General features: G+C 40.0%; 1 protein-coding gene across 4 annotated transcripts in view; it reads left to right on the forward strand.

Annotated features, from left to right (window-relative positions):
• Positions 1 to 16,142, forward strand: part of COL12A1 (collagen type XII alpha 1 chain) — a 118,448-nt gene that overhangs the window by 44,475 nt on the left and 57,831 nt on the right. For 3 of the 4 annotated variants that reach the window (XM_007167998.2, XM_007168000.2, XM_007168001.3), the window contains exons 17-28: positions 78 to 199; positions 2,006 to 2,155; positions 2,237 to 2,356; positions 2,455 to 2,619; positions 3,188 to 3,334; positions 5,563 to 5,702; positions 6,227 to 6,356; positions 7,988 to 8,130; positions 8,443 to 8,572; positions 10,478 to 10,614; positions 11,705 to 11,834; positions 15,921 to 16,060. In XM_007167998.2, the coding sequence (XP_007168060.2) occupies positions 78 to 199; positions 2,006 to 2,155; positions 2,237 to 2,356; positions 2,455 to 2,619; positions 3,188 to 3,334; positions 5,563 to 5,702; positions 6,227 to 6,356; positions 7,988 to 8,130; positions 8,443 to 8,572; positions 10,478 to 10,614; positions 11,705 to 11,834; positions 15,921 to 16,060 (1,654 nt within the window). The remainder of the gene's footprint in view (positions 1 to 77; positions 200 to 2,005; positions 2,156 to 2,236; positions 2,357 to 2,454; positions 2,620 to 3,187; positions 3,335 to 5,562; positions 5,703 to 6,226; positions 6,357 to 7,987; positions 8,131 to 8,442; positions 8,573 to 10,477; positions 10,615 to 11,704; positions 11,835 to 15,920; positions 16,061 to 16,142) is intronic. The other variant, XM_007168003.2, reaches the window with a different exon arrangement.

Here is a 16,142-nt window from a genome sequence, read left to right on the forward strand (position 1 = left end):
GTTTATAACAAAGCAAAAAAAAAAATGCTACTACTTGAGGTTATTATGCATACAGACTATATATTTTAACATTTCAGGGCAGGTACCACCTATAAAGTAAATGTTTTTGGAATGTTTGATGGAGGAGAAAGTTCACCACTTGTTGGACAAGAAATGACGACTCTCTCTGACACAACTGTAATGCCAGTTTTATCCTCCGGTAAGAAATTGAGTTACATTCCCCTAGGAAAAGTCAGTATTTTGCAACTTTTTTCAAATATGAATTGTTAGGTGAATCATACCGTGAAAATTGACTATTAAATTTTACACTATTAAATTTTAAAAAAAATTTTAAATTTTAAAATTTATTTCAGTAACATATACTTAAAAAATTCTTCAAAGATCCAGCTAAGCACACTTTTGCCAACATTTTTTAAGGCTTTCTTGTCAGTATTGCATTAGTTACATAGTACTGGATTATTTAAAGTTGAGATTTTACAATGATAATATACATTTTCTCTCTTTTTAATGATTAAAATGCAGTTTTATTTTGTTCAAGTAATCGTAAAAATGATTTATCTGGGCTGAGCAAGCAGCACTGTGTTCCGTAAATAGGTGGGCAACTAAGACTTGGGAAGCAAAATGGTAACATAAAGCCCTCATACTTTTCTGCTCCTGCCATGACTACAACTTTGATACGCATGAAGCTAGTTTTGAACATTCTTCCAGGTGAGGGTGGCGGATAGAGTTTGCTTCTAAATATTTTAATCATTTGCTAACAAAGAATAGGTCTTGGCAGATCAGGAGCAGACTTGTAAAGGCTTAGGTGCTTGGAATAGCACTTGGGAATCCTAATTCCTGATGGAGCGCCCAATACGCAGTGACGCCTTTGTAGCGTGATGCGCATCACTGAATCTTTCTCAGTGAGTTTTTTTTTTGTTATTGTTGTTGTTGTTTTGTAATATAAAGATCAGATGCTAACATGGCAGGAAGTTGAAAAATTTGTAGCTGGTAACATAAACTCCTGGAAAAGAGAGCATTTGAAAACATGGATGTGGATAAAAGAAGTGAAAGGGTCAACTCTTGCTGTTTTGCATTAATGTTCAGTTGTTTCTCTTATGATGATGTTAACTGACTTATGTTTTTATTTTGTAGCTTGTGCACTGAGGATATTGGGATAATTCTCTCTTTCCAAAGCACCCTAGCTTTGTATCAGTGTTTGTGCGTGTGGTCTCTGTAGCTCTCAGTCTATATACTTGTTTGTATCTTTTTTCTAGATTGTCTTCCTTCTCTCTTGATTTTTTAAATGTGCAGACCTCACCAGCTGTATTTACCTGATTGTTATACATAGTAGATGGTTAAGTTAAATAATTAAAAACTAAATAATAGCTATCAGGTTTTTAAACACTATATCTTTACTTCAAAAAGTTCTAATTTTAAGAGTTATGTGCCTAATCCTTTATAATATATGTAATACTGGGGGCTTTAATTAATTTGAAAGATATTTTTGGCTCACTGAAACTTTTTGTAGCTTACACATTTTAACAGTTCATCTCATACTTGTCTGCTAATGACCGTTGAATATTTAGAAAAATGCAACAACATCCAATCTAGGTCACATTAAAAGTTTTATTAAAATTATTATTGCCTTATAGTTAGATGGCTGTACATTCCCACTTATATATTTTACCTTTTGGGTTTGTGAGCTCATTCAAATTTACGATGACGGTTTAAGTCTCCATGTTCTATGATTGCGGCCAGAAATATAGTCAAAGATGAAGGAAAGATTTTCCACTGAAATAATTATTGGAGGGATGGATGGTTCCTATGACTCTTATTTGAGGTTAATAAATCATAGGGACATGTTTTCAAAGCCTTCAACTCCAAATTACATCGCTGAGCCACAGAACTGAGACAGTTAGTTAGGCGACACTGAGCCCCCAGGGGGTGGCAGAGGCGTGGCTAGGAAGTAACCCGACAAAGAACATGCTCCTTACTCTGTGCTGTCTCACGATTGCCGTGTCAGGGATGGAGTGTCTCACCAGGGCTGAAGCAGACATCGTGTTGCTGGTGGATGGATCGTGGAGCATCGGCCGGGCGAATTTTAGAACTGTGAGAAGCTTCATCTCTCGTATCGTGGAAGTCTTTGAGATTGGCCCCAAAAGAGTACAGATTGGTAAGTGTGACAACATTGAAGGCATTTAGACGTCTTCGTCATGCTCTTTTATATATGCTAATGCCAATGGTGTCCTTTTAGCCCTTGCTCAGTATAGCGGGGACCCCAGAACAGAGTGGCAGTTAAACGCTCACAAAGACAAGAAGAGCTTGTTGCAGGCTGTGGCAAACCTACCTTACAAAGGAGGCAATACCCTCACAGGTGAGTCAGGTGCTCCAGCGTGCTGTCAGCTCCTGCTTTCGGTCAGAGCTTGTGGCTGAATAATGATGTGACCGATTCTCTTTTAACAATCCCACTAGGCATGGCTTTGAATTTCATTCGCCAGCAGAGCTTCAAACCCCAAGCTGGCATGAGACCTCGAGCTCGAAAAATCGGAGTTCTCATCACTGACGGAAAATCACAAGATGACGTTGAGGCACCTTCAAAAAAACTCAAGGATGAAGGCGTGGAGCTGTTTGCTGTTGGTAAGCATGGACGGGAATTGCCACGCCCCCAGGGGTGACAAATGTGCCGAGGATATTTTTGTAAAGATATTTTCTGAAGCATGAAAAAACAAACAGACACACTTGCCCTATCACGTTATTTATCAAAATAATGTACCAGGAAGTTCGTTCGTGTTTTTCTTTTCTCCTTGTAATGGGATGAAACTACATGGCTTCTTGGAAGGGAGTAATGAATCAAGACGACAAATGTACTATTAATAGGATTCAGGAAATTCTTGTTTGGTTTTCCACAGCACCATGTTTATTTTTGATATCCGTTATTTCACTTTCCAGAAAAAACACTGAAGAGACACTTTTTGGTGGGGAATCAGTGCTAGAAGCATTTAGAAGAAGCTAAACAAAATAGCCTTTAGCTTATATTATTTTTTGTTTCTATTTTATATATGTAATCATTTTATTATTCAGGAAAATCATATATACATTCTAGTTAACATTGAATATATAAGGGTAGCCCATGAAATATTTGCTTTGTTCCATTAATTTTTTTCTGAGACATGCTTTTAATTTGTGTACATCCATTTTCCCCAAGGTATTAAAAATGCTGATGAAGTTGAGTTAAAGATGATCGCAACAGATCCCGATGATACCCATGCATACAATGTGGCGGATTTTGAGTCCCTCTCCAGGATCGTGGATGACCTCGTCGTCAACTTGTGTAACAGCGTCAAAGGTCCAGGTAAGGTTAGCCCAGGGTTTCTCACCCTCAGCACTATTGGTATTTTGGTCCAGATAATTCTTTTCAGGATGGAGGAAGTGGATTCTTTTGTGCCTTGTGAGAAATTTTGCAGCATCCCTGGACTCTTCCCGCTGGAATACCAGTAACATCCCCTGAGTCATGACAACTAAAAATATCTTCAGAATTTGCCAGATGTCTGCTGGGGAGAATACTGCCTCCAGCTGAGAATCATTGATTTAGTCCCTGATTTTTTTCTGATGGCATCAAACTGTACATGACTTCTAGCTTATTTGAGGATACATTTAGTTTATATGTGCCTGCACCACACACACACACACACACACAAGTGAGACTGAGGAAGAAAGAGAGATGCTTTCTTTCCTGATGTATATCTATTCTCTGGTAAAGCATCTTCACTCTATATAACTATTAAATGGTTGTTCTCAGACTTTTATTTTCTAAAGTTTGCTGCCTTTTGTTTTTGATTAGAAATGGAAGAGGGGTCTTATATATGAATCGCTTTGCCCCAACTACAGATGATCACATTTGATACTTTGCACTTGTAACCTCTAAATATAAAGACAAATTACAATTTTAGAATTTGGACTTTTGGAAAGGATATCATCTCTCTTTACCACTGAAGAAACAGATTTAGAGAAGTTCAATTACTTACTCAAGGCCAAGTGGGTAAAGACATTTTGAGAGGTCCTTGAAAAAAGGTAGCTATTGATAAGGAATTAAGATTTAGAAATAAAATTATGGAAGTGAATTTTTAGTGACAAGGAGTGGTATAAAATGATTACTATTTGTGTAAATCATAAGGCAAAAAACATGGTAAGCACCAAATTGAAGGTTTTTGGAAAACTAATGATAAAAACTATGGTTCTTATTATATGAGAAAAATTTCTTTTAAATACATGTAGATTCTGGTAAAGATTGTCTTTCACTAATTTATTCTGGTTTTGGAAAGTTGGAATGAGTTTAATACATAAAGTGGTAGAAATGTTTCACATGCTTTGGATACTGAGGATACATTTATTTGAATGTTCCTTCTTGAATTTCTCTCTCCAAAAGTTTGCAGATTTTCTTTTTGGATTTTGAACAATAGACTGACCTTTTCCCAGGAGAAACAGACCAGCCAGGAATCCAGAATTTGTAGGCATCTGGCTCTGGATTAGCTGAGAGAGTTGCGGTTTTATTCAGTTGGAGAGAATTTTGAGTGGGGATGAAAACATCTTTTATCTCTTTTTCTTTATTTTTTTTTTACATCAGCTACGTAATAGTTGCATTCATTTAGTTTCCCAGACAGTAAAATTGCTTGATAATTTTGTAGGCTTGATTATGACCCAAGTACAGTAAAGGTTAGGATACTAAGAATGGAAATTCTTTTTCTCAGCTTTGGCTTCCAAAGAAAGTAGAAAGAGTTTACATGAGAATGATTTGCCATGCTCACAGAGTCACTGCATTTGTTCTCGTATAATTATTATTTGGGACATCTTTCTAACGGTCCTGATGAGCCTAATATTTCTATTTTCATTGACATTTATTCCAAATATTTTTCTGTATCAGTCATTTCACCTATACTTATGAACAGAGAAGACAATCACAGGCAGTAGGATATTCCCGAATTTTAGAAGACTTGGTGGTTTCTCCTGTCTCCTGAGTGAGAAAGTGGTTAGCTTCTCGTACCACTGAATTAGATCTTGTAAAGGAACTAAACATGAATAGGAAGCCAATTCTGTCTTCACAGAGTATAACTTATAGTTATGGAGATAAGACACGAATATAAATAGTCAATAAGATAATGAGGGCAGTGAACTTGGATGGTGCCAAGAGTGATAAAGGCAGTGGAGCTGTCAGGACTCATGGTGTCGTTGACTGGTATATGTACAAGGTTAGAGACCAGAGCAAGTATCCAAGGCTACGTCAGAGGTTTTGAGTCTAGGTGACTGATAAACTGTGGTGCTTTCAGGAAGAGGGGGAGCAACTTTTCATGAAAGATAATGAGCTCAGGTTTGAATTTCCTGAGGCTGAAGAACCCTTTGGCCACCCATTCAGAGAGGACTTATGAGTATTGGGCCTCGAAGCTGATTTACCGTAACTTAGTATGTGAAAGAATACATGTAAAAGCTTGAAATATGGAGAGGAATACCATTTCAACCAAATTTAAATGTCATCGCCTTGCTATAATAATGAAAAAAGTGTATGTACTTCATTTCCACGTGTAGGTGACTTGGAAGCACCTTCCAACCTAGTTATCTCTGAGCAGACCCATCGTTCTATGAGAGTGAGCTGGACACCTCCTTCTGACAGTGTGGATAGATATAAGGTGGAATACTACCCAGTTTCTGGAGGGAAACGGCAAGAAGTGAGTAGACAACAGCTACAACCCGCTCCTTCCTGGTCCTGAGATTGGGTCCTCCTCCTTAGGGCTCTGAGAGGAATGCTGGGGGGAGGTAGGGGGCAGAACTGAGTCCAAGATGGCGCTCTCCATTTCTTGCTAGGCAAGCACTTCCATTGGGGCTTAATTAGAGGGAAAGAGCTTTGCTTAATTTCTTATGGTTTTTTAATTAAGTATTTTTAATTAAGGATTAAGAGGATGCTTAATTTATTCATGAGTTTATATTAGAATCATCGAGTAGGAAGAGAACATCGAAGACCTTCTAGTTTTACCCACTAATTTTACAAATAAGGAAACAACAGCTGGGAGAATAAACTGTATGAATTGTCCAAGATCTCACTGTAATCTGGTGGTTTCCAAAAACAAAAGACAATGGTCTCATTAAAACATAATTTCTAAGGTCATTGTAGTTAACTACTTCACAATTATAGGAGAAGAGAGGGAAGTGATTATAACATAAGTTGTTATTCTTTTTAAAATTTTTCCCCTAGTTTTATGTGAGCCGATTGGAAAGTAGCACAGTACTGAAAGATCTGAAGCCTGAAACTGAGTATGTTGTTAATGTGTATTCTGTGGTAGAAGATGAATACAGTGAGCCTCTGAAGGGCACAGAAAAAACCTGTAAGTCAGATTTTTAAAAAAATCTTCTCATTGTTTTATTTTTTAAGATAAAGAGGTGACAGCCCTTGTGGGATTTTTTTTGTGTTCTTTTTTAAAAAATTTTTATTGAAATGTAGTTGATTTACAGTGTTGTGTTAGTTTCAGGTGCACAGCAAAGTGATTCAGTTATACGTATACATTCTTTTTTAGATTCTTTTCCCTTCTAGGTTATTACCAGATATTGAGTAGAGTTCCCTGTGCTATACAGTAGGTCCTGGTTGGCTATCTATTTTATATATAGTAGTGTGTATATGTTAACCCCAAACTCCTAATTTCTCTGTCCCCCCTACCCCGATCCTCTTTGGTAACCATAAGTTTGTTTTCTATGTCTGTGAGTCTATATGTGTTTTGTTAAATAAGTTCATTTGTACCGTGTGGGACTTCTGTCAGCCTTCCAAATCATTCCTTTATTCGATATCCATTCAACACATATTTACTGAATGCGTACTTTGTGCAGATCCTCAATAAATACTCTGTGGTTTTCTGCTTTTACTGGCTGCTCCTGCCATCATGGGACCTGGCTGGGTAGTCATGGTCTGAGATATCTTAGAGGGAAAAGTACCTTTAACAGTTATCCACTTCTTAAGGGAAGATACCATGTGGGGAGTGGAGCTCAGATTACCTGGAAGAGCAGCTTGCAGGAGTGACCCAGCTCAGTTCTTCCTGCGGGCAGTGAGAGCTCCCCCTTTTTTTTTTTTTTACTGACTTTTGGACTCTGGTCTTTACTGGAGAAGCTCTAATGGCTTTGGCTTTGAGTAGAGCTTTGGGGAACGATGTTCCTCACTCCTATTCCTGGTAGGGCTTCTGAAGCCATATGAAAATACTCTTTCCTTCTCCCATCTTCGTGGCTGGGCTCCAGGAAGAAGGGAGGCCTCTTACGAGAGGGAGGAGTGGGCGTCACTGCATCGCCTCTACTTACTGCTCAGTCCCTTAGGTCTTTATCTCTTCTCTTATTTCCCTTTATGTTAGACCATCAGAGGTGGGAAATAATGTATTTCATAATGGGCAGGATTAATCTGCTAATTCCTTAAAACTTTAAACTCAATCTTAGGACAAAAAAATAGAAAGCTGTGTAGGTGTTAAATGGAGAGAAGGCAGTAAGCCTTTTACTCTGCCTTGTGGGCTAATCTTCTTTCTGAAGAGTCCCCTAAGTTCCACTTATTAATAGATGGCACTCTCATTTAAAATTAAAAAAAAAAAGAAATGAAATATGATGTTGGCTTTTTATGTATGAAATTTTATGTTTGAAGAATGAAAATGGCCAACTTACAGATGTTCTGGAAAAAGGGATTGAAATCTCAGGAAGTTGGTCTGTTTTGGCTTCCACGTGAACTCACTAGAATGCCATTTTACACTTAAACTTCTTTGCTCTATGAAATAGTTATCACATGCAGTCCTAGTATGAGGTGGCGATAAACAATGAGATCGAGCTTTCGCGGGGAGAGGAAAGGGTTATGTTAACTCTCATTGATTTCTCACAACAACCTATTTTCTATTTAGCATATACAAATATCAATAACTAAGTAGGAAACGATTGAAAAATGGGTAGACTGACAAGAACTAGACTGGTGTCTTCTTTTCCATTCCAACAGTGCCGGTGCCCGTGGTCAGCCTGAACATTTACGACATTGGCTCGACCACCATGCACGTGCAGTGGCAGCCAGTGGGGGGCGCTACTGGCTACACCTTGTCCTACGAACCCATCAACGCCACAGAGCCGACCAAACCCAAAGAGGTGGGAGGCGTTTGTTTCTTTATTGTTGGGTCTTCCTGGGACTTCAGGGTTGCAGAGTCCCCATTAAGGGGCAGTTACTCACGAACTCATTTATAACTTTACACCCAAAGCAGAAAAACACAAGATTAGATTTGTGACCTGTGACGAATCTTAAAAAAACATCAGCGTGAGAAAGGAAATGCAGGGCAGAGAAATGAAAAATCAAAGTTGTGTGAAAATCTAGCAGTCACCGATTGGTGTAATTGTCCATCCCCTGTTAGTGGAAAGGTTTAATTTGAATGTGTTGTCTCCCCTCGGCATGTCCTTCGGCAGATGCGCTTGGAGCCGACAGTGACCAACGTGCAGCTGAGTGACCTCTTCCCCAACACTGAGTACGCGGTCACGGTCCAGGCCTCCCTTCACGACCTCACCAGCGACCCCTTCACTGCGAGGGAGGTCACCTGTAAGACGTCGCCAGTTCTCCTTCCTCCCTTATTGCTGTGAATACAACACGTTCCTTAGGCTTCTTCTTTCACCCGATCGTGCTAACGATAATTTTGATAATCTGTGTGTCAGTTGTAGGGTTATTACTTATGGCAATCTAACTTGAGAATTAAGGTTATTTCTGGACTTATGGCAGCATCTTAAATTGATTGTAAGATTCACATTTATTTTCCCATATTTTGAGATGTATCTTACAGTCAGTGGTGTCTTACAATTGCTCTTGGTGAGGTGTCAGTCAGGGAATAGAACATAAAATAACGGTGCGTCTTACTATCCCTACTGTTGTAGATCCATGAAATCTACTTGTTGTTGTAGATGCATGGCACTGGTGAGAAGGGAATGTCGGGTGAGTGTAGTTTTGGAGGAAGATACTAGGTTTAAGATCAAGATGTTCCAAGTTCTCGTTGAAGTAGAAACTATGGCACGTATGAATAAGTCTGTTTCTGTTAAGTAAATTGACTCAATCCCCAAACATACCGATCATCTACGACACTCCAGTCCTGCGCTTAGGTGTTGAGAATGTACTGATAAAAATGTCGAGCAGCATGGAGGACCCGGACCCTTTCGTGGTTTGCACTTCGCTTGTGTGTATTGTTCAGCCCCTTTTGTGTTTCTGCGTTGCTTCACTAGCATTTAGGTGCTTTTTCTTGAAAAGTGACAGTGATTGTTCTTAGGCTCCTGGCCTTACCCACCTGGTAGTTTTGTTTCATGCTTCTCGAGGTGGGCATGCTGGGATTCTAAGTCTGTCTTGGCTTAAATTTTGTGAGTCTCAGACCACATTTCGAAGGAAATTAAGAAGTTGGAAGAAACGTTCAATGGGGAACGGCGTTGAGACAGAAGCATGATGAAGCAGAAAAGAGAAACCCCGCAAGGCGGAGCAGGATACAGTCACTGACAACAAATAATCGTCTGTCACGTGTCGGATCCTATCTGGAGCTGGTGGTTTGCGGCAGTGGGTTGACCAGGTGGAGAGAGTGGGGAGCCAGCCAGGCGTGGAAACGTGTTCTGGGAGTGCTGGGCGAGGGGACCCGAGTCATAGTGGGGTGAAAGATGAATGCGGCTATGGATTTGGATGTGGGGCTAGACTGCAGCAGTAGGGCAATAGAGGGCACAGAGAGGCGCTGAGAGACGAAAACATTGAAGGGATGGAGGTGCAGAAACATGGAAGTGGAGACAGATTCAGGAAGAGAGAGGTACAGACTTTAAAGGAGAGACAAAGGAGGTTGGTGAAAGAGGCGGCTCGAGAGAGTGAGATACGTCTCAAATAACAAGAGAAAATCTCTCCATTAGTTCTCCTCCTCCTTGTCCTTTTTAAGGTAAAGCTTTGTTCGACTTGGTGAAAATTTATCATTTGGATTTTCTTCTAACCGTTTGGGTTCTTGTGGGTTTTCTCGCAAGCTTATTGGTTGCTTAATTTCGGCTTATCTTCATGCTTCACTCTTGTAACCATTTGTTTTTCTATCACGTTCTTCAGGAAGCATGACTCATGTTGATTTCTATCTTAACCGATTTAAATATCTGATAAAGACACGTGAGCTGTACATTTATGGTGAATTATGATCTATTATAGCTGAGCAACAAGTAAGAGCTTATTTAAATAGAGTGGGAAAAAGTTAACATATAAATGAGAAGTTAGAGTTGTGATAAAAATTTAAATTTATCCTGTTTTTAAAAAGCCTCCTTAAGAAGAATTCAGCTGTACCTGGTAGAATCAAAGTGCTTTTATCATCATAGCCAATTTGTTTAGTTACTTTGCTGCACACCTTTAAGTTTTCTCCAAACAACTTCTTGAAAGCTTGTGTGGATGCTTTAGAGCTCTGTGGCTGAGAACCACATCTGGCCCTAATGTCTCATGCATTTCCAGTGCCTTTGCCCAGTCCTCGAGACCTGAAACTCAGAGATGTGACTCACAGCACCATGAACGTCTTATGGGAACCTGCACCTGGAAAAGTGCGTAAATACATTGTTCGCTACAAAACACCAGAAGAGGATGCCAAAGAGGTAGGTTGAGGTTAGAAGGGGTTTAGAAATATTTGTTTAGTCCTAGTAGGTTTAGCAGAAGAACCTAAACAAGTATAGCGTGTTTTGAATACTCGTCACTTTATGAACAGTGTTGGAAACGTTATGTATTTACAGAGCACTATTTGAATATTGATAATATATTGGACTGTCTTGCATTTAGTTTAGAAATGTTCTGCTGTGTGACATTAATCCTGAAAACATCACCCTTTGTAGGTAAAGAGTTATAGAATCTAGGTGGCATTTCGCTCTCCTCCAGATGCTTAATATGGTGCTCTGCATTCTACGAATTACTAAAAAATGGCATAATAATGTTTCTAAAAATGAAAGCTAGCCAGGGGATGCAGGAAAGAAGAGGGGGAGTTTGTCAGGGAATGGGAAGATAGGCCACTTGAGCAGGACAGAGAGAAAGTCGGAATATAATGTCAGAGGATTGTCCCTTTGGCTTTGAGCATTTTTGAGGTGGTGCTGAGATGGGGAGTTATTTCCATGACAACCCTCTTCAAAGCGGAAGCAAACTGAGGAGCTTCACCGGCGAATGGGTTTAAAACTTATGTTTGCCTGAAGGGGCATTAATGTGAGAATCCCAGAGGCATTTTTGGAAGCTAGAAATCGTTTCTCTAAGCACCCGGTTACAGACTGTGCTGGTCATTTGGATTGCACACAAGCTAATTTATACATGTGCACACATGCATTTCATTCTGGGTTTCAATGTCGAAAGCAGTACAATGACCAGTGGGTCTAATCACCGAAGGCACAGGAGAATTTTTCTGAAAGAAATTGCACAATGATACAAAGGGAGACGGGGAAGCGGGGGAAACGATTAGGTTGTTTGAATTCCTAGGCAGTCATCATTTACCAGACACTAGTGCCAGAGACAGCTCAGTACATACATTTTTTCCACTTTGGAAACATTTTAAATGATCTCCAGTTCCTGGACTCTTATGCAAATTGGAAAACACTGCTGTTTTTTGTACCACAATTCTTATGCTCTTGTGCTGAGAGATATAGCCAACAACAGAGGGCTGTCAAAATTAAACTTTGTAAAAATGGTTCCACTGCTCTATTGTAGGTAGAGGTGGACAGGTCACGGGCCAGCACACCTCTTAAAGACCTCATCTCACAAACCCGGTACACAGTCAGCGTGTCTGCGGTATATGATGAGGGGGAGTCTCCCCCAGCGACTGCCCAAGAAACCACCCGTGAGTTGTGCTTACGCTTTATTGATAATTGGAAAACAACACTGCATGCACGTGTCACTGAACTAACTGGGTTATTTCATTTCTTTAAAAAAAAATTTTTTTTATTGGTGTAGAGTCGATTTGCAATGTTGTGTTAGTTTCAGGTGTACAGCAAAGTGATTCAGTTATCCACACACACGCACATGTGTATACGTAGTCCTTTTCAGATTCTTTTCCCTTATAGGTTATTACAAAATACTGAGTATAGTTCTCTGTGCATTTCTTTTTTTTTTTTTTTTTTAAATCTTGTAGGGACTTTTTTTTTTTTTTTAATTTTTACTTTTGGCTGTGTTGGGTCTTTGTTTCTGTGCGAGGGCTTTCTCTAACTGCAGCAAGCGGGGGCCACTCTTCATCGCGGTGTGCGGGCCTCTCACTATCGCGGCCTCTCTTGTTGCGGAGCACAGGCTCCAGACGCGCAGGCTCAGTGATTGTGGCTCACGGGCCCAGTGGCTCACGGGTCCAGTCGCTCCGCGGCATGTGGGATCTTCCCAGACCAGGGCTCGAACCCGTGTCCCCTGCATTGGCAGGCAGATTCTCAACCACTGCGCCACCAGGGAAGCCCTGTGCATTTCTTAATGTTATTTTTGCCAGAATTTTATACTGTTTGGGTTCATAGATTGTTTTTCACTTATTTTCTTCCCATCTTCTATCTTTATGTGCATTCCTTTTATGATCATTTCTTTCCTATTATTCTATCAGCCACTGTCACTAATTCATCTTCCAGATACTTAACCAGGGTGTGTGTGTGTGTGTGTGTGTGTGTAAGGGGGTGGGGAGAAAGCATATGGGACGTTTTCTCTGGAAAGCATGCATTAGTTATCAATTGTTTTTGAGATCTTACTATATGTAAAGTGCTATCAGGGCTAACAAAATATAGGCATCTTTGCTCTCAGTAGTATTCCATTGTGACGATAAAAAGTAATGATACATGGGATCACGTAAGGAAGGTGAGGTACATGGCACTCAGAGGAAGGGGAGATTCCACAGCGGGAAGGTGGAAGGATACAGGGCACCTGCAGGGGCCCCATCTTCCCTGCTCCATTCTGGGCCACCTCAAGGGATGTCGCTTTCTCTCCTTCTCATGCTGCTTCCATAGTATTTAACCCAATTATTATTGCCTGTTGGTCTTTTCCTATCTATTCTACTTCCCCCTCGCTCCTTCCTCATGAAGGCACAAACATATTTATTTTGCTCAATTTTGAATCTCCAGTTTCTGACTCGGTGCTCAGCCCATCATTTCCTAATTAAATGGTGGTTAAGAAATTGAGGTCTAGAGCCAGCAGGGTTCCCAATAAATATAATGGGAGCCACAGAGGTAACTCAAAATTTTCTAGAAAATAGAAAAGGTAAGGAGAAAAATGAATTTTAATAATGTGTTTTATTCAGCCCAGTGTATCTAAAATGTTAGCATTTCAACATTTATCCGTACACTAATTATTTATATTTCACATTTTTTTTTGGTAGTAATGTTTTTGCAATCCGGTGTGTCTTTTTTTTTTTTAACATCTTTATTGAAGTATAATTGCTTTACAATGGTGTGTTAGTTTCTGCTTTAAAACAAAGTGAATCAGTTATACATATACATATGTTCCCATATCTCTTCCCTCTTGCATCTCCCTCTCTCCCACCCTCCCTATCCCACCCCTCTAGGTGGTCACAAAGCACCGAGCTGATCTCCCTGTGCTATGCGGCTGCTTCCCCCTAGCTATCTGTTTTACATTTGGTAGTGTATATATGTCCATGCCACTCTCTCACCCTGTCACATCTTACCCTTCCCCCTCCCCATATCCTCAAGTCCATTCTCTAGTAGGTCTATGTCTTTATTCCCGTCTTGCCACTAGGTTCTTCATGTCCTTTTTTTTTTTTTCCTTAGATTCCATATATATGTGTTAGCATACTGTATTTGTTTTTCTCTTTCTGACTTACTTCACTCTGTATGACAGACTCTAACTCCATCCACCTCATTACAAATACCTCCATTTCGTTTCTTTTTATGGCTGAGTAATATTCCATTGTATATATGTGCCACATCTTCTTCATCCATTCATCTGTCGATGGACATTTAGGTTGCTTCCATGTCCTGGCTATTGTAAGTAGAGCTGCAATGAACATTTTGGTACATGACTCTTTTTGACCTATGGTTTTCTCAGGGTATATGCCCAGTAGTGGGATTGCTGGGTCGTATGGTAGTTCTATTTTTAGTTTTTTAAGGAACCTCCATACTGTTCTCCATAGTGGCTGTATCAATTTACATTCCCACCAACAGTGCAAGAGGGTTCCCTTTTCTCCACACCCTCTCCAGCATTTATTGTTTCTAGATTTTTTGATGATGGCCATTCTGACCGGTGTGAGATGATACCTCATTGTAGTTTTGATTTGCATTTCTCTAATGATTAAGGATGTTGAGCATTCTTTCATGTGTCTGTTGCCCATCTGTATATCTTCTTTGGAGAAATGTCTGTTTAGGTCTTCTGCCCATTTTTGGATTGGGTTGTTTGTTTTTTTGTTATTGAGCTGCATGAGCTGCTTGTAAATCTTGGAGATTAATCCTCTGTCAGTTGCTTCATTTGCAAATATTTTCTCCCATTCTGAGGGTTGTCTTTTGGTCTTGTTTATGGTTTCCTTTGCTGTGCAAAAGCTTTTAAGTTTCATTAGGTCCCGGTGTGTCTTAATTTACACCTTTAGCACATCTCAATTCAGATGCCTCATTTCAAATGCTCAATAGCTTCATGTGGCTGGTGCCTCCCATGGTGGACAGCACAGGGAGTCTAGAGAATTTAAATGACTTGCCCAGCCTCGTCCAGGAAGCTAGTGGTGAGGGATCAGTGCTATAATCCAGAACTTTACCTCCTATCCAGCAACTCCGTCACCAGGGGCTCAGAAGCTTCTCCTTCAGTGCCCAGCTGTCTATACATGATCAAAGCATCTTGTCAAATTTCACAGCCTCCTCCTTAACTCCAGACAGTATCCACTTCTGCTGTTTTCTTACCATGTGAAATCTCTTAGCAACTTTAATAACCTTCTTGGCACCAGTTCTTTCCTGGAAGGGTAGTGGCTAGAGACGAAAATTTGTCCATATGAGCAGGCTGACAGATTTTCATAAATACAACAGGAATTTAAAGGGAAGTAAAGGAATAGTAAAGGGAAGAAAAAGTCAAGAAGAAAGACGAGTCAAAGCCTGTCATTTAATATACTAAATTAATACTTGTTTTTAATCCTTAAGATTTCCTAAGAACTTTTAGATACATCCAAAGTGCACCCTTAATGGTTGGTTTGTTTTGCAGTTGTGCGTGTGAAAGTGGTATTATCTCAATGGGCCTTTTCATTGTAACTAATAGAAACAAATTTTTGGTGGCTCTGGCTTTTGTGTGGTTGGCTTTGGTTACCAGGAGATGATAGAGAAATAATTGACAATGAAAGCTCAGAACTGGTGTCAGACGTTCCAAATTGCTTGTGCTGCAAACCAGCTGCCGTGCCTGGTCAACAGAAGGGCTCTTAGTTGGGATTTCAGCCATCATCAGCACTGCAGGGCTAGTCCTGCCTCTGAATAGAGCTGATACAGTCAGCTTCACATTGTGTGTAAGGTTAGTGACCTGCCGGAAAAGCTTATGCGTGGATTACTTAGATCATAAGATTTCATGGACCATGAAGGTCCATGAACCCTCTGATATTATGGGCTAAATAAAGTCTGTGCTTCTGTACTGCTGTGCAAAAGAGTCCAGGGTTTTCCGTAGATTCTCAAAAAGCGTGAGGGACAAAACGATGAAGAACCACCATGTTAGAACAGTATGACTAAATGGTACCTTTTTAAAAAGAAAAATCACCATTTTAATGGACGGGAAGTAGTCTATTATAGCCATAAAATGCTTGCAGTTTTCGGGGCTCTCTCTCATATTTACTTTCAAATGAACTGAATTGGTAAGATACTTGGTTCTAAGCAATGTTGTCAACCAGTTTTCCCATGTCCATTAAAATAGAACAAGGCAGTTTTATTATATTAAGTTTGGGGATCACATCGAAAAACAGTCCTGCCTTTTCTCATGACAGGCACTGTGCCAGCCCCAGCAAACCTACAGATTACTGAAGTAACACCAGAGAGTTTCAGAGGGACTTGGGATCACGGAGCTTCTGATGTGTCTCTCTACAGAATCACCTGGGCACCTTCTGGAAGCACAGATAAGATGGAGGTAGTGTTAACTCTTCTTTTCTCTCTCTCTCTTTTTTTTAGATCGCATTTCATTATAGGGATTCTTGTTTGAAATATGTTAT

Source organism: Balaenoptera acutorostrata, chromosome 14 (assembly GCF_949987535.1).
Source record: "Balaenoptera acutorostrata chromosome 14, mBalAcu1.1, whole genome shotgun sequence".
Lineage (NCBI taxonomy): Eukaryota > Metazoa > Chordata > Mammalia > Artiodactyla > Balaenopteridae > Balaenoptera > Balaenoptera acutorostrata.